We start from the raw sequence: 26305 nt of genomic DNA on the forward strand, positions 1-26305 counted from the left end.
CTTTTCTTTCGAAAAATCAGTCGTGCTACAGCCGAGGGATGAGGTGGCGATACCTGCGGTGCCCGGACGCCAGAGTCCCTCCAGGTTGGGGGTGGAGGGGGTTGTGTGTCCCCACCGAGGCTGAGCCCTCACACGGGCAGGGGGGCCGCTGCCTGCTCCAGGTCTCGGGTACCGGGGGGGTGGCAGGGCCAGGGTGCCTGCCCTGGGAGCCGCATGTTGTTGTTGGCTGTCTCCGGGCCTGGGGGGAGAAAACAGGGGGGGTCAGGGGGTCCCAAAGCCCACCAGCATGGTTGGCTCATCTTTCCACGGGGGATGCAATTCAGTTTCCCTAAATAACACCCGCCTCCCCACCCTCCCCCCCTCCTTTAGGGTTTTGGCTGCAGCGAGGGCTGGCAAGCACCTGCACTTACCTCTCCGGGCTGGGGGAGCCCCTTAAGCCCCCGATTTCTCGGGAACGCCGAGGGGCAAATGGGAAGAACTGTGCACCATGGCCAGGTTCTGACAACCCACAGAGAAGGGGGCTCCCACGCCCAGCGAGAAGGCACATGCGGATGCCCTGTGGGGGCTGCAGGTTGGGCACTAAGGGATGTCACCCTGGCCAGGACAGCGAGGGGACCACCAGCAAAGTCGGGACGAGGGGTGCCAACCCCCCCGGGGTGATGGGGCGCGAGGCGGGCGCAGGCTCTGGGGGTCTCATACCTATTCCTCAATGTTAATGGGGCAGGAGTCCGGCGCGGCGGCTGCGTGGCAGGAGAGACCAGAAGGCACATGGTGAAGGCGGGAGCGGAGGCAGCACTAGGGGGGGGACATGCACACGAGCGAGCAAACGGGGTGACCGTGGGGGTCAGGGCGGGGGCTCACCGCCTGCGAACAGGTCTGGGACAAGGACGGAGAGCCGCCACCGCCAGGCATGGTGTGAGGGGGCCGTCATGCGTGGTGCCCCCCCGGGGTCTCGTGCCAAGGGGAACTGAAGGGTGGACATGCTTGTGGCGTGGGGGGAACCAGGTCCCCGCACGCCTCCTCTCCGGCTGCAGGCTCCCGCTTCCAGCAGCACCCTCCAGCCGGGGCAGGGCGATGGGCAGAGCTCAGGACCTGCTTGCGTCCCACCACCCAAACAATCAGATGCTACGTGGTGCCCTTATGAAGGGGGTGCACCCCAAAAGCAAGGCGTCTTCTCCCACCAGTGAGGTTAAGCCCTGTGGGCAGGGGTGGGGGCAGCCCTGAGCCTGGGGGGGGGCCATGCAAGGGCACCCCCAAGGCCAAAGGCAAGTGCTGAGGCTTTCCCAGAGAGGGAGCAACAAAAACCCGCTGCCTGCTGATTTATGGGAGGTGACAGCTGCCTTTTCGACCGGCTTTTTATGGCGAGCTCAGGCTGGAGAGCGAGGCACTTTAAGTCTGCAGATCCCGGAGGGAACGGAGAATTAAACAGGACCACACATACACACACCCCTATACCCACACACGCACACCAAGATCCCATTAAGAGCTTGACATTGCATAAGTCACTGCAGGGCTCCAGTGCAGAGACCCAGCTCAGCTCAGTGCACCCTTGGGAGGCTGCCGAGGAGCGGGGCTGGGGGCAGAAGGACACGGTCCAGCCCGATAGGCGGGACCTGGCCCTGCGCCCACCCGCCTCTTCTCCCCTTGGGCTGCAGGAGGGGGGTGGTGGTGTCCCCCCTGCCATTAGCAGCCGTCAGACCTGCCCTGTGCAAACCAGCTCCCAAAGAGCATCGCGGCGAAACCCAACCGGCTCGCCCGCCCCGCTGCCGTATCGCTTACACCTCCCGTCAGCTGTGGGCTTAAACCAGCAAAAGCCCTCAGGAGATTTCTGGTCTTCTGCCACCTCCAAAGCTCCCCAACCCTCCCCTCCTCGCTGCCAGCCTTTTCAGCAGGTGCCTTCCCCCAGTTTCTCTTTCCAGTGCCACCCTATCCCTGGCAGAGGATGCTCAGAGCCCCAGGGACAGCCCCCAAGACCCACCGCACACCCCAGGGCTCAGCGGGATCCCCTTGAAGACACAGGTCTGCATGTTTTATTTAAACCTCATATCCTAAAATCCCCAGGATGTGACCTTTCAACTCCTCCCAAAGCCCTTTCCCACCAGATTGAAATCTGCAGAGCTTTCACAACAGCGCTGGGGATGAGCAAACCTTTCCGCTTTGAGGAACCACGTCCCACACCGTCATCCATTACAGAGAGGGCAAGACCCGACCAACCCACAGATCTGGTCACGGCAAAACCTCCCCGTGAGAGAAATTGGGGGAGGAATAATAATAATCAGCATCATCTCTAGTCAAGGTGATTTTAACCTTTCAAGAAAACACCACCTGGCCCCAAAGTAAAAGTCCCCCCTGTTCTTGCCAGCCCCAGGGATGCCGTTACATCCAGACCTGCAAGGAACCTCTGCCATAAAGGACTTTTTCAGTGCATGCAAACCAGCCCTGCGATCGCATCCCAGCACCACCAGTATCAAGTCGTGCCTCAAATCATCTCCGTTGCGAAGCGGCCGAGTCCCGATGGCGGGTGGCTGCTGACGGGGAGTAGATGGAGCCGGGGAAGGAAGGAGTTGCCCTGAGTCTAACGAACAAAACCAACGTTGCAAAACACCGATTGCAACCAGGAAATGACCAAGGGGCCGTTACAGCCCTGTGAGCTTCACCACCCTGGCTCCCCGAGCCCTTCCCAGCACCCTGGGATCCTCCAGGGCAATCCTCCTCCAACTCCTTTAAGGCAGAGCTCTGCATCCCTGAAGTTATTCCCTCCAGCCCCAGGGGAGTGCGGGCAGCCCCGAAGCTGCAACTCTGGACTCCTCTGCCCCCGGCCCCGGTGCGAGCGGCAGCCCCCCAGTTTTCCCAGCAAATGCCAAGGCTGGATCGCCTCTCTCATGCGGGCTCCCTGCCCAGGGCTCCAAGCAGCACAGCCGCTGGACACATGGACAGAGGCGGTGGCCAAAGGATGGAGAGAGCATCCTTGGCTGGGCTCAGCCCAGGGGCCGGATTCTGCACCCTGGACCAGGCTGGGGGATGAGGCCATTGCAGTCCTTGCAGCACAGCAAGAATTTGACCCCGTGCTGGGGCCATTTGGGCTGCAAAGCTCCCCCTTCCTCATCCTCCCCCCGGCACAACCAAGGGGGATACGGTCAGGGATGGCTTTGGCCGGTGCCACGGCCAGGGAATGCTTTGTCGGGAGCCCCAGCAAAGGCAGGGGCACTGCTAGGACCCCCCCAGCCCCCTCCCCAGCCCCCCATGGCCGGTGGGGCTCAGCCAGCTGCTGCCGGAGGGTGATGGAGGGGACACGGGGCATTTGTGGCAGGCGCCTGTTCCTCCCCAAGAGCCTCAGCCGAGTTTCTCCAGTGCAGAAACCGCCAGGAACAGGCAAGGCAGCAGGAGAGGAAGCTTTCCCAGAGGAGAAGGGACGGAGAAAGGACTTTCCCCTCCCGGGAGGGCCAAGCTGGTTTCACCCACCCTCTTAGCTCTCCAACACCCGCTGCGGGTCTGGGACCTGCCACAAATTTAGCCGAAGGGGCAAGGCAGGGGCAGAGTTGCTTTCAGCTCGTCCACAAATGTATTGATGGAGACCTGGACCCTCAGAGGGCTTCACCTTGGCTTTTGTCCCCTCCTTGTTTCCCCCACCCCCAGGTTGATGGAGAGGAGCCTGTAGTGCTGAGCAGGGTCCCCAGCCCACTCCTGCCTCGGCCCGCACAGGGACCGGGGGTCACCAATACATTTGTCACCTTTGGGCAACTCTGGGCAGGGAGGGGACACAAGCGTGGGTTGAGAAAACCGTGTTGGCACAGAGCGAACATGAACTTTCACACGGACGGAGGAGCCTGGGAGGGAGGAAGAAGAGAAAAAAAGGGATGGAGAGAGGGCAGGAGGAAACAGAAATGGAAAGAGGGTGGGAGAGAAGGTGTGAATAAATGGGAAAGAGGGATGAAATCTGGGGTTCTGCAGAAGGACAACCTGACCTGACGTGCCCCATCTCCCCAGCCCTGGAGGAAGAGGAGAGGGAGGCAGGCAGCCCCTGCAGTAAGGCTGGACTGGCTGCAGATCACATCCCGACCCAAAACACTGCTGTGCCCACCACGAGTCTGGACCAGGCTTTGGTTGTGCCACACAACCACCTTCACAGGGAGGGCTGGGGCCCCCCTGGGGTGCCAGCAGCCCCCTGGCCAAGAGACAAGACCTCCCAGCAAAGCAAGTTTGCAACCCCCTGGGGATATCCCGATGGGGACAGGTCACCCTGACCTATGGCTGCTGGGTGGCGACGTGCCTGGTGCTCAGCCCCACGGCGGGACAGGTGGTGGGGTGCAGTGAGGACGATGTGGTGGGGATGGGGATGGTGGTGGTGGGGATGTTGGGGTTGGGAGAGGAGGGATGGATGCAAAGGGATGCTGGGGTGAAGCAGGGAAGAGTGGAACCGTCCCCCCCCACCCCAAGTTCATGTTCAGCAGACGGCCACTCACCAGGTAAGCAGGCCTCAGAGCACAGTTTATTGTCCAGCGCTTTCACGTGTGCGATGCCCAAGTCATTGTTATTGTCACACCTCAGACCGAGGAAAGCGCCTGTCCTCGGGCCTGGAAGGGAGTTAAGGCAGTTAACGCCGCGGCTTGGCGCTGGGGCTTGCCGTTGCCTTTTAAGCAGTGGGGTGTGGGCTTTCTGGGTCCTTTCTTCTCCCCTCCCCACCCTCTTTCAAAAAAAAAAAAATCGATTAAAAAAAATTATTCATCTAGAGGGGAGCAGCTGAAGAGCGGACAATAACGAGGGCATGGTCCGAGCTGCTCCTTTCCTCGCACCAGCCGCATCGGAGAGCAGCGAAACAGCGACGATGGGCACCGGCACGCGTGGACCTGCTCCCCCACCGCCTGCCTGGGGTTCAACCAAACCTTCCCCCCGGCAGGGCCGAGCGGTCCCTGGCCATGGAGGTACCCATCACCTCCCGCCGGAGCCTCTCCGGCACCATCGGCGCGTGTGCGAGAGCCGCGGAGATGCCGGGAGGAGGCAGCAACTGGATGCGTGGGGCAAAAGAAGCCGTAGCCAAGCTTTGCAGGGGGGATGGAGGCTTTCAGGGGCTGAGGGAGGTAACTCAGCTTCTTAGCATCACCCGTACAAGAGATCAGCCCCCCAGGCTGTTACCTGCATCCATCAGATGCAGACAACTAAGCCTCAAGAGGGATGTTCCCAAATAAACCAGTAGCCCTGCTGGGAACGGGCACAGGACCATGTCCTAAGGAGAAAGGCTGTCCTGCTCCCAGAGTTGTTGGAATGCCCACGGATGTCCACCACAGCCACCAGTTGCTCCCCAGTTGTCACATTTGATTCTCCCCATCCACAAGAGCCTCCCCACAGGGCAGAATCCACGTTTTGGGGATGGATGTTCCTGCTTTCCAGCTCAACTGAGTGTCCAGGTTGGTCAGGGGAACAGTTTTGGCATATTTTTGCCAACCAGAGACTTGCAAAGGTGGGAGGGGGCATGCTGGGGGCCTCCCTGTCACCCAAAAGAAATCCAAGGCAGCTGGTAACCAATGGCATACGGGTGACCACGTCTTTCCTTCCCTATTTGAGCCCACGGGAGGAGACGAGAGGAGCCCTCAATGCACGTCTGTTGGCTTGCGAAAGCACATTGAGGACAGACCAAAAAAAAAATTAGGAAAACATCCCAAAGGGAACAGTTTTGCAGCCCCTTCCTATGGGAACCAGCCCAGAGAGGGGTCCCCAAGGGGCAGACTTTCAGAGATGTGAGGAGAGACCTTCTTGGTGAGTAGAAAAAACACAGAGAAGCCTCTTTCCCACTTGGCCCGTTGGAAACACCACTGGATCCTGCACACCAGCCGTCACCTCCTCCGTGCTCCGCACCACTCTCACTGGGGTCCCCGTGGCCGGTGGGCTTCCCCCCAACCCACGGTGTCCAACCCACCCATGACAGATGCTTGCCTGGCCCTGGTGCCCGCAGAGTCACCCAGGGCTCTCCCCAGTGGCAGCCAGCAGGCAGGGGAACTGGGGACAGCACAGCATCTGCCACTCGCTCGGCTGCCGACCGGTGACAGGGAACTGAAAGAGAGGGGACAACAACAACCCGGAGCCTTTTACCGTCTTCCTGCGTGGGAGAGGCGTCCTCCTCCTCCAGCACGTCGTTGCCCTGCGGCACAGGCGAGAGGCAGTGAGCATTAGTAGCCCCACGGGGTCCCAGCACTGTGCCGGGGGCTGTTCCCAGGTCCCTTTGGGGGAATATCCCTAGTCCCAGGGGTTTCCATGGACCAGGAAGATGATCCTGGATAGGGGACAGCCCCACTGCCACATCCATCCCCAGGGCAGCCCCTTCCCCAGCCCAGCCCCAGAGGAACACGGTGCTAGCCACCCAGCTTCCCCTTCCACAGGCACCCGGAGCCGGGCACAACCGGGGTCCCCCATGGTGCTGGGTGGCACCGCAGCTCCCAGCCCCTCACGAGGCAGTTACGGTTACCTCGGCATCGCGCTCCTCGGCCGAGATGCTCACGAAGTTTATATCCAAGGACTCCACAGGTGTTGACTGCAGGAAGAAAGTGGGAAAGATGGAAGGAAAAAAAAAAAGTCTGGTGCCGGTGGGTTTGGAGAAGTTACATCCCACGGGGAACTCTTGAACCTGGGGGCAATGGGCACCATCAGCAACCCCCCCAGCTCCTACCTCTCCGTCAGAGGCTGTGCCACTGGCAGCCGCGGGTGAGGGGAGCATGTCTCCTTCCTCCTCCTCCTCCTCCGTGCCAGGAGCGACGTAGGAGCCGGACATGGAGGACACGGTGTCGGTGCTGAGCTGGGAGTGCTGGCTCTGGGAGGAGGCCATGGACATGACGGACTGAGCCAAGCTGCTGCTGGCGGGCTCTGAGGAAGAGCGGGGGCTGAGCGGGGCCACCAGACCCCCCCAGCCCACTGCTGCGAGTCACAGCACAGCACCAGCTAATTGAAAATGGGGCTAATGAGGAGGAGCAGGGCGTGGAGCAAGGACCTGCTGCACGACACAGAGGTGTGATGGGTGGAAAGCTGCCAGCAGCAGGTCCCCAGGGCTCGCAGTCCCCGTCTCTGGGTCTATGGGGTGATGAAGCAGGGGCAATCAGTGCCCCTGTGTCCCCATCTATGGGGTGACAAAGCAGAGGTGACACCCCGGGGCTTCACGCAATGTCCATGGCAGGATAAGAAGGGGCCATGCACACCCCCTCTGCATCCCCCCGCAGCGGGACGGATCCGAGACTGCGATCCCACTCTCCTGCCCTGCCAGCACTAGAAGCCCCACCGTGCCGTACCTTCTGGGGACGAGATGGTGGAGGAGAGGGGGGTCCCAGTGCAGGAGGACTGGTCGATGGCTCCCGACGACGACAGGGTGAGGTTTTCGCTCTCTGGCGTCGCACCACATTCCTGGAAGACCCCATGGGGAGGATGGGGGATATTCAGCAGAGATGGATCCATCTCCCCCAGGCATCCTTATGGATAGAGGAAGAGCCAGGAGGGACAAAACCCAGCCAGACCCTCTGGTCCCAAGCCCATGGTCCCCCCCTGGCACCTCAGCTCATCACCAGCATGTTTCTGAGAGTGCTCACCTCCTCGCACCGGGCGGGGGATCTTCTCCTGGAGACCCTCAGCTCCGACTCAGTGCACGACTTCTCCTCCTCCTCTTCGGGCAGGATGGAGGAGTTCTGTGAGATGGACCTGCATGGTGGGGACAAAACAAGAGGGCTTCACCCCTGCCCACAGCCCCAAAACCCCCCCCGAGCCCCCATGCCCACCCTGATACTCACTTGGAGAGGCTCTTCTTCAGCTTGAGCCCCGGGGGGCCGCACTCGGGGAGGCGATCGAGGGGCGAGAGGGCCCGCAGGGGGGGCAGGTGGCCATCGCTGCCGTAGGAGGGCAGGGTCCCCGCACCCGGGGGGTCCCCCAGGGCACGCAGCGGCAGGGCGGCCGGTGAGGGCGTCAGTGGTCCGTTGAGGGCCTCCAGCAGCGACACCACCTCATAGCCCGGGGGAATGTTCTCCGAGGACTGGGGAGTGGGGGGAGATGGGGTGAGGGCCCCCTTGGGCCATTTCATCGCCCACCCCTGCCCCTGCTCCCAGCAGGATCAGGGTGCCCCAGGGAGAAGCCAAACTCCAGAAAACAGATGAACTCCTTGCACCAATGAAAGCCCCAAATCCATGGTCTTTCCACCCAACCGAAAGCCCTTTTTTTGCAATATCAAACTTGCATTTCTTTGCAAGATCCAACTTGCATTAAAAAATAAACCACAGCCCCAGGAAGCACACGCATCCCCAAGCCTCCCTGGTTCAACCTCAGTGGGGTGGAGGGGGCCGGGCTCGGCCGGGCACTGACCGAGTGCTCCTCGGAGTCGGAGGTCTGCGAGGCGATGATGGGGTTGAAGCTGGTGGGCGAGAGGGGACCCAGCTTTTTCCTCATGGCTCGGATTTGAAGCAAGGCTCGGAAAGCTGCGGCAGCGGGGACGAAGGGTGGGGTGAAAACCAGGTGCTGAAAAGAGACACCCTCCCCCCCAAAATGCCATCCCATTTCCCAGGAGGGACATGGCGTCACTGTATATGAGGATGGAGGGATCCCAAAACCTAAGGATGGGAGACGCCAGTCCCCTCCCAGGAATGCCAGCCATCCTTCCAAGGATGTCAGCCCCCCTGGGGATGCCAGCCCCCCCGACCCTTACGCAGCCTGCAGATGGGGCAGTTGTTGGCCTGGTAGCGCAGGGTGTCAGCGCAGGTGTTGCAGAGGCAGAGGTGGCGGCAGGGCAGGATGAGGGTGTCGCGGACATCCGAGAGGCAGACGACGCACTCGGCGCTGTTATCGCTCACCTCGTCCTCGGCCACCTGTCCCATGGGAGAGATGGAAACCACTTGGCCTCGGGGTCCCCAGCCCACATGCGACAAGGGTGGGTGCCCTAAAATACTGGCTGGGTGCCCCGAGAGCTTGCTGCAGGGTCCTGCCTGTGTCCCTGGGCTGCCTGCTCTTGAAATACAACCCTGGGACCTTAACCCTTCTCTCCCAGAGGCTGGGAAACAGGAATGCAGCCATCAGACACCCCACAGAGGGATGCATCCTTCACCCCAACTTCTACATACGTACATATATATATATGTATATGTATATATATAGAGCAGGGGGAGAGGTATGTCCTATGCTTCAAGCCCCACGGTGTTCTCCTAAGCCAACAAGATCCAGCCATCACGCTCCCAAGGGACCACAAAGGATAGGGAAAAAGGCTCAATCCTTCAGCTTTCTGCCTCTGGCAGCTTCGATGCCAACACAAAACACCTGCACCACCCCAGGCAGCTCCATGTTGTGCTGCAAACTCTCGCCCCCTGAGTGTTTTAGCTGCTGGACCTGAGCTAGGGGAAGGGGAGGGGGGACAAGGGGAGACCCACGGGATGCAGGCTGGGGGGGTGCGAGGCTGCGGGATGGAGGTGTGTACCTTGGAATCCTGCGTGTTGTACTTGTTCTCGATGCCGTAGATCTCCTGCAGGAGGTAGCTCACACCATCCACCTGCAATGCCACGGGGAAGGAGTGAGGAATGGAGACATGTCCCCCTCTCCCCCCAGCCACCACACCTCCCAGCCCCTTCCTTGGGCCAGCCCCCCTCATCCCAACATCCATGGTTTCTCTTTGCATCGATGTACTTCAAGTGGCCGGTGGTCCCCAAGGTCTCTGGGAGGCAGGAGCAGGGCAGGGGCAGGCTGCTGCCCACACTGAGGTCTGCTGCTCCCCAAAAGCCCCCTCACTACCTTCCCCCCTGGGGGTGTGCAGGGTGGTAGCTGTCACCACCCACGGGGACACCCGGACACTCACCACTTGCTTCTGCTTGAGTGGCTTCACACAGAAGGTGCCGTCGCTGTGCTGGAGGGAGGAGAGCACACAGGTGGGCACCTGGGCTAAGAACCCACCTGCCCCATAGCTGTCACCGCTCCCTCCTTGCTCCCGACCAGCCCATTTTGCAGCAATCCTGTTTTTTCCCAACACCCCAGTACCCTGCTGCGGCATGTCACACACATTGCAAGGCTGGAGGACTTGTTGGGGTGAGGAAGATGCAGTTGAGACCAAATGCCTCAAAAGTAGGTGTTTAAAATCAAGGATTTGGGGGATATTCCCAGCTGAGATACTCCCAGCTCCAAAATAGCCCCAGCCCAGCAGCACCATCCCAAGCCTCGCAGGGTTTCTCCAGGCTCTTGCATCCAGTGGCAAGGGCGTAGGAGGGGGGAGGACAGCCCCAGCTTGGCACTTACCTTCTCAAAAGTTGCTAGCAGCACATGGCAGTGCCCGATGTGCTCTGCAAGACACAAAAGGACAGGCAGGGCTCAGGGGACACGCAGGGCCATGGTGGCAGCAAGGAGAAGCAGGAGGCTCTGCCCAGTTGGTGCAAGGGCTGGCACCGCGGTGCCAGCAACTGGGAAAGCCCAACCCAGCCAGGAACCCCCTCCTCACCCTCTCCTTCATCCACCACTGCGTGCACCACCATGGGGTACACCTCCCGGTCCAGGTCGAAGCCCAGCTGGAGGGAGACAGGAGAAGAGGCTTGGTGAGACGGAGAAGTGATGGAGGCTTCATCCCATGTCTGTAATTGTACCCGACCCCACGGTTGATGAAACAGGGACCCACCTCCTCCTCACTCCACTCGGAGGGGTCCACGGTGTGGGAGGGCACGCAGAACTGCTGGCACACCCCCCGCTTGTAGTGCACCGTCTCCGACTGCAGGCTGTTGTCCCTGGGGATGTAGCTGTCCCGTGGAGAGAGGACAGAGCCAGGGTCACTGTGGGTGTCCCCACGCTTCTCCCGGCCCCCAGGCTCACATTGATGCCAGGAAGATGGGAGAGAGGAGGTCACTCCTGCCCTCCCCTTTTGGATGCCTCTTGGGGACAAGGCAAGAAGTCCTAAAATGAACTAAATTAATCCACGGGGCTAAAATACCCCCAGGGCAGCCAACATGGGACAGGAGGGGACAGGGAAAAACCCAACCTGGTGAGGACCAGGAGGGGCACTGATTTCTCCTGGTCTCAGCTCTGACTTGGAGGTAAAAAGAGGGAGCAGGATGGGATGGGGAAGGGGGAGAACAGGGACCCAGCAGTGGCACCCAGGGGAGGTGAGGAACCCCCCTCCAGGCTGCCTCCTGCCCCAAGGAGGGGAGATGCTCTGGGGAGGAGAGGCTCCATCTCCACCAGCAGAGCCCCATGCCCTGGCTGGGGGGACACACGCCAGGCTTGGGGGGGGGGCGGGACACGCCAGGCTGGGGATCCTCACCTCGCCATCCCATTGTGAAACTCCTCGGTCGCCTGGTAGTAGATGGTTATGGCCACACGGGCATCCGTGTCGAAGGTGAACTCCACGTTGTAGTGCACCTTGGATTTGCTGACCTCTTCCCCTGGGGTCTTCACCTCCTCCGAGCATCTGGGGAGCGCAGAGGGTTCAGGAGATGGGCACCCCACAGGGAGGGCTCAGGGTGCCCCCAGGACTGTCCCCCCAAAGAGACAGCTCCTCCAGTGAGAGGTTCCCCCTTGGCACTGGTGGCACCAAAAAGGGCTGCCCCCTCCATCAGGGGAAACTGAGGCACACCAGGCGGGCCCACCATGCCCAAGGTCAAGCCTGCAGCCCGGGAAGCACCGCAGGCAGATTTCAGCCGTAATCCCAAATCTCCCTGCCCAGCCGCAATCCCCAGCCTCCCTCCAGCAAAGCCTTGGGAAGGTGGGGGAGGAAGAAAAAGCAAAGCACTTCAAAGGCAGCACTAAGCTCCTTTAATCCTGCGGTGGAGCCAGCGCAGTCAGTGCCCGCATGCAGGAAGCTCACCCGTGCCAGCAGGGGAGGGGGCACACTTGGACAGCAGTGGCTCAGCCCCTCTATCCACCCATACTGAGATGAGAGCAACCCCATGCTCAGTATCCCTTGGGAGCATCCAGCTGGACCCTGCCCTCCCTGTGGCTCATGGCCATGGGGTGCCCAGCCCCATTTCCCCCCACCCCGGGACTCACTTGACGAGGCGCAGGGTGTCCTTGCGGATGTTGATTAAGCTCCTGAGGGTCTTCACGGGTTCCTGAGGAGGTGGAGCAGCGTAAGGGAACTAGGACGAGAGAGACACCGGTGAAGGCAGACGCACGTCGGGGGGGGGTTACAGTGGCTGCAGATTTTGTCCCCAGATTCCACGGTGACCCAGCCCTGACCCGACACCCTGTACGTAGGGACCCAGGGTGGCCTGTGCATCCTGATGGGTGCTGAGCATCCGCAGCTCCCACCGGCACTTGGGTACCAGGCAGCGTGATGACAGGGACATCCCTCCGCAAAGAGCAAGCCCAAAACCCCTTGCAGGGGACAGTTTCACAGGAGGAAGCACACAGAGAGGGGCTGTTACTGGTCCCTTCAGGTGGAGGGCGAGGGGGATGCGGGGCACAGGGCAGGTGGGTGGCTGCTGACGTATTTTTAGGGTGCTGATGCAGCATGGAGCTGCTGGATGAGGGAGCTTCAGCCTCCCCCTGCCCAGACAGTCAAAAAACAGACACAAGTGTCCCTGTTTTCTCCCTACGACAAATGGGATTTGGGTGGCAGGGTCTCTGCCAGCACCGTGCCTGGAGTGGGGAATCAATGGGGTGGCAGGGCAGGAGCAGGCGGGCAGCAGTGCTACGAGGGAGAGGTGTCACGCCATCCTCCAAGGTGACCTTGATGTTCCTGGTCTTTCCTGTCCACCTGCACAGGCGATACAGGGCTTACTGGGGAGAGGGGACATGGTGGCAGCCGGGGGACACCCTCTCCTTGGCACTGCAGCCACCCAAGGGAGACTGAGGGCCCTGGGAAACTGATGCAGGACCCATCTCCCCCCTTCTCCATCTTCCAGGTAGGTTGAGCCCCAGGAAGGGATCAGCCCCCACGGGTGGACAACACAAACAGCCAGAGGCTTACACCAGGATTAATGCCCGGCTTGTGTGTGAGCTGTCACTGTGTGCCAGGGGACAGCCAGAGCCAGGAGGGCATCAGGTGCCACCGGGGATGGCAGATGCTCACAAGAGCCAAAGGACTCAATTTCTGCCTTGGGAGAAGGACCAAGTAACCAAGCCAGGCTGCCTGGGTCCCTTCGTCCCCCCACGCTGCCCCCAGTCTGGAGCTTGGGGGGGGCTCAGGGACAGCGAGGAGCCTGCTGCACCCCAATACTGAGGGGACAAGACTGAATTGCAGATGGCATTTGGGGATGCCCCGCAGGGAGCCAGGTGCCCATTTCCCATGTCCCTGGCGCCCTCACGTGGGAAAACCATTGTCACCTTCCCTGTCCCCAAAGACGTTGTCACCTTCCCCGTCCCCAAAGCTCTGCAGAGCAGGATGGATGGGGCTGGGGGACCCATGCAGGGCTCAGCAGGACAGGATGGGACAGGCAACTCGCAGGACCAAGCAGAAACCTGGCCCATCCCTCCTCTACCAGTTGGGCATCACCCACTGTGTCCCACCACCCTGCAGCTCGGCTGGACCCAGTGCAGATGATGGCACAAGGCACTTTGAAGATGAATCCATGGCACCTTGGAATTGCCACCCCCTCCCTCTCCTCTGGGAGGGGGAAAAAGGGCAGCTGAGTCATTAATCCGGTATTAATGAGCTTTTTAACGAGTCAGAAGCCCTACACAGGCACCTGCAGAATCATCCCTTGCAGCTAGAAGGGAGCAAGTGAGAAAAGACCTCCAAGCTGGACCTGAGCCACGTCATGACATGCCAAGCCATGTCACGATACACTCTCTACTATTCAAATTAATAGAGCAATCTGATCTTGCTCCTTTGCCCGGCCAAGCCGTACCCAAACCATTCCATGGTAAGTGACAGAGCTTATCCCAGCAGGAAGGGCACCCGTGGGTGCAAGCCCCCTCCCACCACAGCACCCAGGGGTGGGCGATGGAGGGGGAAGCAGGTATTGGAGTCCCCCCGCCATGGGGAAGTGCCACAGTCAAATTTCTTGCTGCAGAAACCGCTTTGCCATCGCCGTTGGGCACTTTCACACCCACGTGTGGGCTCTTTTTTTAGGGGGTTGGGGTTTTTGGGTTGGTTTTGGGGTTTTTTTTAAATGAAATCTTGCAAGCCAGACTTGCACATCAGAAGGGGCTGTTTGAAGGACTTTTTGCATCTCCTCAATTTAAATCAAGCTGAAAAACAACAGAAAAAAAAATCTCACTGCAACCGTTACCCATTTTAAAACACCATCCATGCATCTATAGTGACATTTGGTCCAGACCAGCTTCTGTTAAAGTGAAAAAAAACACCCTCAAAAATCTTTCTTGGGGTTTTTCTCCAAACAGACCCAGGCTGGTTTGTGTGGGCACAGAAACCCAGCGGCACATTTCAACAGTCCCCGGCTTCCCCAGAACGCCCCATGCTCTTCAGGTGCCACAAACAGCTTCTCTGCTCCTCGGCCCCTGCAGAGGTGTCCCAGCACGGTGGCAGCTACTTAAACCTGCAACGCTCTTCCCAGCCCCTTGGGAACCAATCCCAAACTGGAAAATCCAGATTATCCCGTATCCGTGGAGGGGAGAGTCTGCACAGCCTCTGGGTGCTCTGCACATCCCCGTGCCAGCAGCACTGTTAATAGCTCAGATGAGGTGCTCAGCTCAGAGAGGACTTGGGGGACAATTTTTCCAAGACCTCCTGGCCCTCAGCACCCAAGGAACCCCAAATAAATCCTCCACCAAAAAACACCAGCCATGTCTGACATTTCCAGCCCAGCCAGGGCTCTCACAGCAGGTCAGAATGTAAAAGCATCGCAGCCAAGAAGCACCAGGACAGGTCTTGGAGGCGGCATCAGAGATGCCCAAATGATGCTTGGACCAGAAACAACACGGGTCCTCCCCAACCTAAGCCCCTAAACTGTCCTGACCCAGAAGCGCAGCCCCGAAATGCCCCTCTCTCCCCAGGGAGTCGGGACCTCGGTCACAGCTCTGCGGCCCAGGGCCGTCGGTAATTAAGCCGGAGCAATGCAATTTACTTTGCAACACTATATTAATTCTTTCTGCTGTTTCCAAGCTGTTCCTTTACCTTCCCCGCTGCTTCTGCTGTCGGGGCGTCTGACTCAGGAACTGCTCGCTGGGCAGTTTAGAGGCTTTTAGTGTAATCAAGAGGATTCCTCAGCGCTCGCTGCTGGAGAGAGAACCCGAGTGCTGACTTTTCATTTTGTGGGAAGCCCAGAGGATGGAGGGAAAGGTGCTGGCTTTGCCCACCCAAAGCTCAGGGATTTTTGGGGGGTGTTCCTGCCCATGGCTCTGCCGGGATCCCCGCTCTGGCTCAGCCCCAGGGCCGGGCGCTTCCCCGCCGAAGGACCACACAACGCTGCCAAAACCAATCTCAAGGAGGAAACACAAACCGGGAAGGCAGCAGCCTCGCCAGCTCCAGCAGGCAGCATTTGAGATCAGGGCCATTAGCACCAGCCAAATTTATCTCGACTCAACAGAAAAGCTTTGCTGCCTTTTAATCCCTCACCTTGAATCCGTCCTGACACTCGACCCCTCCACTGCTCGGGGTGATGCTGCCGAGACGCACCCGGAAGGAGCGGGGGACGTGGCCCCACCACCAAAACCCCCCTGGGGATGGCCCTGCTTTCATTTCCTCCCTTTCAAAAGGCAGCGACCAGAAAAACCATCTCCAGAACTGTGGGGTCCGGGGACCCCCCCTGCAGCTGGGTTTCCCCATGCCCTGGGACCAGATGGAGCTGGCAGCACCCAGCACCACGACACCCATGGGTGCTGCCCACACCACCCACCACCACCCCTTTTTTATTTTTTTCCCCTATTTCACTAGAGCTTAGGGAATACTTTTGCCAGTTTCTGTCCAAGCTACTCTGCTCCATGCCAGCACCATTCCAGCACGTCGCCAACCCCGTGCTATCTCAGCTGGGAGATGCTCCTGGCTGAGCTGGGAAGGGCAAGAAGAAAAGCAGCTCTTGGAAAGGGAGCAAGAAAGGAGGAGTTGGGCTAAATCAGCCCATCACCATCTTCTTCACCAGCTGATGTTTTTAAGCCGGCGGGTTTGGGCATGCAAGCAGCCCCTGCGGACTGAAAAATACATGTGGGTCTGATGACCCACACCATGGGTACTGCAGAGAGCAGCACCCAAAGGCAGAGATCACACAGTCGCTTGGTCCGGTCCCAACCGCTTGCAAACCTATTCACCCCTTACAGCTTAAGTTTGGCAGTGAGGCAAGAGATATAGTAATAGCATTACGTTGCTGTGGACCGCGTGGACGCAGGGACACGGGAGACATGGGTTAGTCCCCAAGGGAGCCAACCCTTATATTAAACATCAGAGAATCCACTTGGGTCTCCTTGGCTGGCTCTGCCCTTGGAGGGGTGACAGCCAGCAGCCTTACACCATGCACCCCCGTGACACACACAGTCAGCCCCATTTTGGGCAAGGGCACCTCTGCCTCCCTCTGCCCGCCCCCCAGCCCCGCTCCCCCCAGTGCCCACCACCACGGGCCGGTTCCCCAGGAAGTTGAGGTCGCTGTTCTCGCCGAAGAGGTAACCCTCGGGGTGCGTGGAGTCGAACTTCTCGCCGCCCATGATGAAGTGGTTGGCAAAGTAGCTCCCTGGAAAGAAAAACACAAGAGACCACCTGAGCGGAGGGGGAGGATGGGGTCTTCAAGTGGCTTTGTCCCCAAGGTCACCTCGCTGGGAGCCTTTCGGGTTGAGCTCACGTGCTGACAGCCTCCAACCAGGCAGAGGCGACGGGGGAACCAGCCAAGAAGAGACCCTTCCTGGCTTCTTTCTGCCTGCCTTGCCCCCCTCTCCGGTCCTGCAACCACTGCTGCCAGCAACCCTGTCCCTGCCTGGTCACCGCGATGGCCAAAGCCCGGGCAGAGGGAGCCGGGATGGGCAGAGGCCGGCGCAGGGGTCCAGCCCCACGGCAGCACAGGGGTTGCTCCATCCAGCAGGATTTAAAGGGCGCAGATTCACCCCCTGGGGTTTTGGCTGCCCCCCTCGCTGCGCCCGTTCCCTTTTCCCTGCCCAGGAAATCCCTGTGAGCCACCCAAGGTCACCCTGACCTTGGACTGTCCAGGGGCGGCCGAATCCTGGTCTGGGAGCGGGAAGGGGAGATGGCTCCCGGGGCGGCTGAGGGGGAGAGCTGTGCTAATCCTTTGCATAAACACCATCCAGTTTCCCAAGGAGGCAGGAGAGGCAGCGGGCACAGCCTGTTCTGCCAGAGCACCGGCAGCCCCGGGGGAGCCGGGCTGGCTCCTGCATCGCCCTGGGTGCTGCCGGGAAGGGGCAGCACGGACCAGGCAGGCAGCCCTCGAAACGGGCAGGGTTCCTCCTGCCCAAAGCCCTGCATCGCAGACCTCGTGTGCCATTCGAGGCAGCGTGGCTGCAGGCAGACACCCACCCAGGTTTGCAGCCACCACTGGGAAGGTGTACAAAGCACAACTGAACTGAGTTCTGTCAGTTCTCAGCCTGCAGCCTTCCCTAAAAAGGGCTCAGCTGCAAGAGGGAGGACTTTGGGGGCCTGCAGACACTCTAGAAGGTCAGCAACCTCTCCACAAAGCACTCCACGTTGCCCTGATGAATATCAGGCAACGAACAGTGTCCCTTCTTTCCTCGCAGGATAAAGCAGGAAGCCGAAACACTGACATGTCCTGTCCCCTAGGTCAGGCACTTCTCAACTAGAAGAGAGATTTTCCTCCCAGCCTGGCCAGGAGCCCGCTCGTGCCTGCTCCTTGTCCATGAGATCTGGGGGCAAGAAGGTCGGGATTTCTCCTGAGAGGTGGGAAAAGGAAGGGAAAGGAGGAGGTGAACCCCTTTGGGGGGTGAAAGGGGATGGTGAGAGGTGAGCAGAAGCACCCAGAGTCAGGAGAGACAAAGGATGGAGGATGGACACGGCACCCTGCATCCCGCCAGCCATGGGGATGGGGTCCAGCTTGCAAAACCCCCAAACCCAACAGCACAGAGCCATCCACAGCCCCCCTGGGGACACCCCAAAACTAAACCTTTAGGGTGCCCAGCTCAAAGGAGCTCAAGCCTGGGCTGCAGCTCTGCTTGGGGGGACTGAAGTCAGAGCTTGTCATTGGCTTCCAGCAGACGCAGAGACTGCCCAGGGCTGGACCAGGCCTTCATACTGCATTTAAAAACCAAAACCAAGCCCAAAGCCCACAGGGGAGGAGCAGAGGGGACCTAGCGCTGGGGCAGGCGGGATGAGTGGGACCACACAGCTTCACCCCAGGGCCCCGCGGCGCAGGGATGCCCGGATGCAGCGTGCCTGTTAGGAAAAGTCGACCGTCAATTATTGATGCCTGCTGCTTTCTGGTCCCATTTTCCACGTACATAATTTATAGGCAGCTCCCTGGTGAAGGATGCAGCCACGTGAAAAAAAAAATAAAAAAAAATAAAAAAAACAAGAGCAAAGTGCCTTCAGAGCCATCTGCAGCAGCACGGACGGGGAGAACGGGGCCATCCAGAGCTTTTCCTGGCACCGACTTGGGGCGAGAGCAAGAGATGGAAAAAAACGGTATTTAAACCTGCAGAAAAGCTTTCGCCAGCACTGGGGGAAAGCTGGAAAATGGAGCACAGGCTGTCTGCAACAGCCCCAGCTGTGGTTTGGTGGCACCTGGTGGGGCTGCACTGGCTCTGTGCTCATTCCCAGGGATAGCCCTCCAAAAACTTTTCCACTAAGCCCTTGAGTCATGCCGGGCTCTGCCTCGGGAAGCACTGGCATGAGAAAGCCTGGGGCATCAGCAGGAGCGTGCCAGCCCTGCTGGGTGCCGGTGCTGGCCGGGCATGGCTGGGTGGCAGAGGAAGGAAGCACCTTTCCAGCCACAGCCACCTTATTATCAGCTAATTATAAATCTTTAACCAACGCCTGCCCCCGGGGAAGGAAAGCCAGTCAAGGACGGTCACATCGCCCAAGGAAAGCCAGGCTTTAATGAGATCTTAAACTTCAGAGGCCCAGCGAGCGTGCGGGAAGGGCTGAACAGAGCGGCTGCTGGAAAGGAGGAATAAAGCAAAATTGCCTGAGGTTCTTGGCAAACAAAGCGTGTCCTGTGTGCCCATCGGCACCGTCACACAGGATGTATCCAGCACCAGCCGGTGCCGATGATGCTGTCAGCCCCTTTTTTCCATGAGCGCCAGAGATGCCACCTTGCCCAGATGCCCTGAGACCAGCGAGGTCCCTGTGGGTGCAGAGCCTGGGTGCAAGCTACAGTCATGCCCATTGCTCTGGCACACGGTGGCACACATCATGCATTGTCCCCCAAGCCATCGCTGCCCTGCTGGGCTCGGCTCTGGAAACGCAGCCTCTGGCTCTTGAACATCAGAGCCCTGATATTTCAGAGGGTCACAGCCCCACTCTCCAAAGCGACTGAAATAGAAAAGTTCATTTTCAGCCCAGGTGAGGGAAATGCCATGGGGACACTCTGTGGCAGCCGGTGCTGGCATGAGGTGCTACGACGGGCATGGCACTGCCTGGGCAAAGCCAGAGCCAGTTAAAAGGCACTGGGTGCTTCTGCCCTACGGTGTCCCATGGCCAGTGAGCTGGCACACGCTGTGGCTTATTTAATTCAGTGCTCTAAAGCAGGCAGCCAGAGGCAAAGCCAAAGCCCAGCCGTGGTGCTGCCGTGTCAGCCATCACCTGCCACAGCCCCAGGAGCCCCCCGCTGCTCCCTGTGCCGTGGCAATGCCACCACCCTGGGGTGGTGCCCCCAGGACTGGAGGTGTCACCATCCCCAGTGACAGGGTGCCTGTTCCCTGCTCGTGGTCCCCCCTCCCACATGCCTCAGGGGAGCTCGGTGCCAGCCTCAGCCAGGGACAGGGGCTGAAAGCCATGGACTTGCCCCAGGCTGGGGACCCTGCGGTCAGCCCACCAGCCAGGCAGCGAGCTCCATAAAACAGCCCCCCCCCCCCGCTTCCCCCCCCCCCCCATCACCTTTGCCAGCACGAGACCAGAGCCATGAAGTAAAGCCCAGACTTTGCTTCAAAATACAGGTTTATCTAACCCCATTTGCACCCTGCTTCAGGGGGACGGGACCCCCAGGATGGGAAGGGGAGATGCTTGACTGGGACACGACATGGCTGTCCTATTCCCACGGGCTGCACCGGCCATCCCAAGCGAGCCTGCAGCCAAACAGCCAAAGCCGCGTCTGCAGAGAGAGGGAAATGCCCCGGGGTCCCCTGAGACCGCCCCAAGGCCACGTTTCCAAAGCCAGTGGCTGTTTCCAGGTGACATTCGAGGTGAGAGAAGTGCTGCCACCATGGAGGAATCAGCTCCGCTGCCCGGCACGTCCTCCCCTGCCTCTCGCTCAGCTGCCGGCAGCGCTGAAGGCAAATCCCCTCTCAGATTAAAAGCAAACCAGCCATAATCTCCCACAGTCACCAGCCTGCCCTTGTCCCACTGCAGATGGCTGTGTCACCTGGGCACCTCCTGCCCCTCTCCCCGAGGACCTGGGGCAGCACCAGGACCGTCCCCCTCAGCTCTGCCCAGACCCCATCGGTGGGACCAGCCCATCTGAGCACACCTGAAAGCCCTGGGTTCCTTCTTAAAGCCTGAGTTAAGTATCAGCCCGGGATCCTCTGCCAGCTGAGATGAGTTTGGAAGAGCTCAGCTGGGTGCACTTGCTCCCCTAGAGCAGGGCAAAGGACTGGCACCCCTCCTTCGTGTCCAGATATTTCAAGAGCCCTTAAAAAAGAATCAATCCCAAGGCAAAACCCTTTAGTGCACGGAGCTGCAGCCCGGACAGAGAGCAAACTCACAGATGGGGTGGTCCAGCTTCAGCTGGCATGAAGGTGACAAAGGCCTTGAAACCGTGTAAGAGGGGGAGCCCTGCAGGAGGACAGGCTGCCAAGGATCAGCATCTCCACCCCGCAGCGCCCTGGTTAACCCCCACCGCCGCAGATGTGCCAACCAGCTGTGCAACCACTTTCAGATTAAAATTTGAAAAATAGCACCAAGCACAGCTTTTCAGGACAAAAGTAGGGTTTGTGTTGGCTGTAATTCTTCCCAAGGAGGTCTTTATTTGTAATTAGCAAGTAATTTGTCACTGCGCTAACGATCCAAGCATTTACTTTATCCTATTAACTACCAAAATAGTTACCTATTAATAATATTCAGTGCTGCAAGGCTCCTGTGGCAATCCCCATGCACACACCGTCCTCCTGGGCATCATCCGCCGATATCGGTATTTTTGCAGCTCTGAAGCGCTGCCCACCCAAGGACCGGACTCCACCACCTCTCCCCACTGCGACCCCCACATTTACCCCCCGGACACCCGCTCAGCCTGGCCCTTCATAAGGAAAAACAAGGCACGGGTAGGAGGGACGGATTTTCCAAGGTCATGCACAAGGTTTGAGACAGGGCCGGATTTGGGAGCAGGAGAGACATCACCGCTGAGCATGGAGGCAGGGAGAGGAGCCGGGGAAGGCAAAGTCTCCCCATGGCAGAGGCTGGGGTGCTGCTATGGGGCAGGGCCCTGGGAAGGAGGGATCCCCTCCAATCCCTCCCACCCAAGCCTCCCTCATCCTCCCGGGAATTTAAATCCAGGCTTTTCCCGAGCAGCCGGCACTGGAGAGACCGGCTATAAAAAGAGCTCCAGCCTTCCCACCCCAGCGCCACAGACCACGGGTACAAATAATAATAAATATCATTAAAGTCGTATCAACTCAGCCAAGTTTGGGGGCTGGGTTTGGCTGGCAGAGGGGGCACCCCGCGGGCAGACACAGGGGTGACCCCATCCCTGCCGCGCTGCACGGAGCAGCGTGTCCGGCACCAGACCTATATTTTCTAGGGTGTCCCCCCCCACCCCGGGGTTTGCTTTGGGGTGCGCAGGGACATCCCTGACCGGAGCGAGGTCGTGCCTGGTCCCCTCCCTGCTCGCTCTTCCCGCTCCCCGCCAAGCACCGGGAGGCGGGGGACACCCCCCCCACCACCCCGAGGGCTCACCGGATTTCGGGGGGTATCTGTAGACGGAATTAGCGGGGATATCCACTTCCTCCACCCCTGCGTTTTGCCGGCTGGTCAGAGCCCCCATGGCCGGGCCGGGGCTCAGCGGGCGGGATGCGGCGGGGTGCCCTCCCGCCCAGGACCGGCACCGGGACCGGGGCTGGCGGCGGCGGCGGCGGCGGCCCCCGCCCGCAGCATCCTCCGCTCTGCGCCGCGCCCGGCACCGCCTCCGCGCTAGCGCCGGGGCTGCGCCAATGCGGGGCCGGGCCGGGCCGGGGCCTCCCCCGCCCCGCACCGCCCCGCCGCGGCACGGCACGGCGCCGGGATGCCGCGGGGATGGGGGACAAGGCGCTGCTTCCCCCTCCTCCGGATCACCCTGCCCCGGTGTCCCCCATCCGCACAGCAGGACCCCCACCTCAGGTGGCACTTACCTGCCCCACCGCCCCTCCGGTGGCACATGCGTGCCCCCAGTGCCACCCCCGGTGTCATCCAGTTGCCTCCAGTACGGCTCGCTGGTTCCCTTTGCCATCACCTGCCCTCTGTACCGTCTGCCCCCCACTCCAGTCACACATCCCAGTGACCCCTGCCAGCCCCAGTACCACCCACCCCACTGTCCCCACCTGTATCACCTTCCTCCCACCCTCACCCCCAGCCCCACCAGCTGGGTGACACCCAGCAGCAACCCCGGCCCGGGGACTCCCAGGCTGGGAACAGGGACCCCCCCAGGCTGGCTCAGAGCACGGCCCCTTTGTCCCTGTAACCCCCCCAGCCTCTGGGGTGTCCCCTTGGGAGAGGGCCAAGCCCCCGCTTTTCCCAACAGGCTACTTGGCACAGGGAGAAGGGGACAGAGCAGCCATCGGCACACGGGCTGAGCCCCTCCAGCAGCCACCCAGGGCTGCACAGTGCTGGGGGGGGGGGGTGTCAGGTTAAAAGCCCCCCAGTGCACACCTCCATCTTCTCCATCCTGCCTTCCCAGCTCTGCTCCACACCAGGAGCAGCTGCATTTGCCAGGCGCAGCCTCTGGAGGCAGAGAGCTGCCTGTCTGCTCCGGTGCACCCCAACGCACCCCCAGGTTCCCCCAGTTCCCCAGTGTTAAGCTACTGGGAAGCACTGGGCACCTTCACATTTTTCCCTTGGAGGTGAAGGATGGACCCTTCGACCGCTCGCTTAAAAACCCCTGGTGATTAATTAGTCCTGCTGTGCAAGTTAGCGGAGCATCCCATGATTTTGATTTGAGTTGATAACACGAGTGCTATAAATATCAACCGGGAGATGTGCAGAGAGGCGGATCAGCCGCCCCGATGTCCTCAGCTACTCAGCGGTGATGAGCAAAGGCCATCCCCGGGGCTCCCCGCTTTGTGCCGTCCCTGCAGAGGGACACAGGCATCTCCCTCCCCCTTTGCCTTCAACCCGCACAGCCCCAAGGGCGGCTAAGAAAAGCCAAACCAAAGAGCAGCCGCCGCCATGGCAAGCCCAGGGGCAGCTTTGTACCCCGTTTGTCAGCCTGCCGCCGTCACACCGGGACCCACGGCCCCCCGCAGTGACACCGTGTCTGCACCACTGGTTGTCACACCCGGGCCGGGTGCCGATGGGAGCATTGGCCGAAGAGGAGCCAAGGGTGACATCAACACCGGTGGCTTGCTCCGTCAGTGCCGGAGCCTATCCGGGAGCCGTGAGATCCCAGAGGCTGAGCCCCGCTCGTCCCAACACATATTTTGGGCAGCCTGTTCTGCACGTGGATCATTAAAAAAACCCAGCCCAGCCCAGCATTGCCCCGAGCTGCTGGCGCGGCCCCGCTCCCCTGCCTCGCTCCAGCCAGCGACGGCAGCCAGAAACGCGAGCCTGGGAGAGGGAGCCAGCACATTTCATTACCGGCACACAACAGACTGCAGGGTTTTAGTGCAGATAATAATTCAAAGTTATCCCCGTGCAGATCCATAACCCAGCAGTCATTACAGGCAGAGCTGCTGCGTGCATGCACGGCTTGTGGGCTTTCTTTTTTTCTTTTTTTTTTTTTCTCCCAGTGATTACTGCAGCAGAGGATTTTGTAGGACAGTGCCGCAGTGGAGCGCGGGAGCGCAGGCAGGAGCCGGGTGACGGATACGGCTTCGAGGGCAGGTTCCCTCCCAGGCCTGCCCAGCCGCATCCATGCCAGACCCCAGCACAGGACAAACCTCAGAGGGGCTGAACCGGCAGGGCCGCGGGGAGGGGGAACCCGACGCACACAGAAAAAGCAACGTTTAACCCCAAAACGCACCTGGCTGCTGGGCAAGATGCATGTCTGAAGCGCTCGTGCCGCCCGGGCATGGGATTTGGTGGGTGTGTTTGGCAGGGAAAGGGGACCCTGCTCCTGCCTCCTTGTGCCAAGAGGGAAACTGAGGCACGGGAGGGTGCAGTGGTTTTCTCGAAGGCTTAACAGGAGAGCGGGCGGCTCTCCCACAGCAGCAAACGTTTACCTGTATACCCAGTATGGCCAGACTACTCCCAGTTCCTCCAGCAGTCACTGGCACCTGCTGCAGAGCCAAGAACCCAACCCTGGGCTGGCTCTTGCCCCAGCTCTCCCACGTCCTTTTTCCCTTATCCCTCCTCAAATGGTGCCCCAGTTCTCCCCACCCAGCCCTACCCAGAGGCTGCCTCAGCCCTGCAGGGTGGCAATGGCTGGGGGGGTGATGGGCCCTTCGTTAGTGGGTGCTGAGCCCTAACAAGGGCTGCTGCATCATTAGCCCTCCCTCCTCCACCCCAGGCTGGTTCCTGGAGCGGCTCCTGGCTGGGAAGGTGAAGTGCTGGGACCCCACACCCTGCCCAGAGGGGTCCCAGTTGGGTGGCTGGGCAGCGTTCCTGATGTGAGGATGGAAGAGGATCTCAGGAAGGATCAGGCCAGGGAGGGTCGATGGTATATCCTGCCTTCACTGCAAATCCTGCCCCAAAAAGGGGCTTTTCCACCACCCGGTTGGTGCGGTGGGAAAAGTTGAGGTGTTTGCAGCAGTCTTGTGTTTCCCTGGCCAGACCAGGCACAGAATTTCATTTTGAAGGACTGAGGGTCCTGCCCGCTCTTCCAAATGTCACAAACGCCGTGTTTTATCACAGCCTCAGATGCCCGTCGCCTGCGTGAGCCCCGCAGGTCCGTGAGCCACAGCTCCCAAGCAACGTTTCCCCGGGATTTACAGGCAGGCACTACCCAAGGCTGGTTGCTCACAGCTTTGCTAACTCAGCTGGAAGCCACGCTGTGCACACAACCGGGTGTTTCTGCCAACCAGGAGCTCCCAAGTGTTCTCCAAGACCGGTGTAAGGGGTTGCATGCAGGAGGCAGGTGGGTTCGGGGGCTCGACTTCCCCTGGAATCGCTCCTCTCGCACCTCACCCACCCACCCACCCCAGGGCCGGTTTTACCCCAAGACAACGGAGTTGCCAAGATCTCAGCTGGGCAAGCAGGACCCTCAGTACCCGTTGCTGCACCCTGGTGAGTGGGATCCCCCCCCTGAACACCCCGAGGTGACACCCAGCCTGGGGACACCACGCACTGGCACCCGCCTCGCGCTGGGGGCCAAGGCGGCTGGGCAGGGGGAGCACCTTGTGCTGCCGCTTGCCAGACCCCCGCTGCCACAGGACCATCAGGACTTTGCCAAAGTGCCACACGGGCCCTTGCACACCGGCTGCTGGGGACAACCGGCCACAGACCCCCTCTTCCAAAGCCTCCACCTCTTTATTCCCCCTCCCTCAGCCGGCTCGTCGTCATTGCTGCGTCCAAACCTCCTAAGGCTCTTTTCAGCTCCGTCCATTTTCACACCATCCGTTTCCCGAGCCCCCGGTTTATTCAGTTGGGTTTTAAACGCCGCTTTTTCCTCTCCAATTGAACTCTTACAGGAGTGCGTCGCCAAACCTGGGGGGGGGAAGCTTGGCCGGGGCTGAAGCTCAGAGCCACCAGTATTTTAAATATTCTATTACAAAAAAAAACCAAAACCCCAACAACCTACCAAACCCCCAAACCTGGAAGCTCTGGCTGGGCCCCTCCTGCCGAGGCTTCCTGAGGGGGGGGGACGGGGACAGGGGTGAACTCAGGCCGGCTCCCCCCTCCCTCCCTCCCTGAGGCTGGGGTCCTTGCCCCGGGGGCAAGATGAAGGGGGGAGCGGTTAGAGCCCTGCTGGGGAGGGGTTAAGGGGGGAGACTCCCCTGGAGCGCCGCCCCCCCCCCCCAAGCCCCGGGGCCCGCAGGGTGGGCGAGCCCCGCCCGGGGAAGGAGGGGGGGCCCCCCCGCCCGCGCCTCTCAATGAACCTCCTCAATGAACATGACGCCACCAGCGCCTTCCGAAAAAAAGCCCTCGCCACGCAGCCAATCAGCGGCCGGGCCTCCCTCCCCGAGGTCCAAGGACCAATGAGAGCGTCGTCTGCAGCCAAAACACAAGCGCCGGCCAATG

The 26305-nt window shown here is 60.4% G+C and overlaps 1 protein-coding gene across 1 annotated transcript; it reads right to left on the reverse strand.

Annotated features, from left to right (window-relative positions):
- Window positions 1-128: 128 nt before the first annotated feature.
- RNF157 (ring finger protein 157) lies at window positions 129-21980 on the reverse strand. Its single transcript, XM_074160087.1, has 19 exons — window positions 21893-21980; window positions 16438-16556; window positions 11980-12068; window positions 11255-11401; window positions 10616-10733; window positions 10442-10508; window positions 10243-10286; window positions 9809-9856; window positions 9434-9505; window positions 8672-8831; window positions 8332-8444; window positions 7767-8005; window positions 7569-7677; window positions 7275-7386; window positions 6662-6855; window positions 6461-6526; window positions 6088-6136; window positions 4464-4574; window positions 129-238 (listed from the first exon to the last, which is right to left on the reverse strand). Exons 1-19 carry the CDS (start codon window positions 21978-21980, stop codon window positions 129-131), a joined length of 2055 nt encoding a protein of 684 aa, XP_074016188.1.
- Window positions 21981-26305: the final 4325 nt, after the last annotated feature.

Source organism: Numenius arquata, chromosome 17 (genome assembly GCF_964106895.1).
Source record: "Numenius arquata chromosome 17, bNumArq3.hap1.1, whole genome shotgun sequence".
Classification (NCBI taxonomy): Eukaryota; Metazoa; Chordata; class Aves; order Charadriiformes; family Scolopacidae; genus Numenius; species Numenius arquata.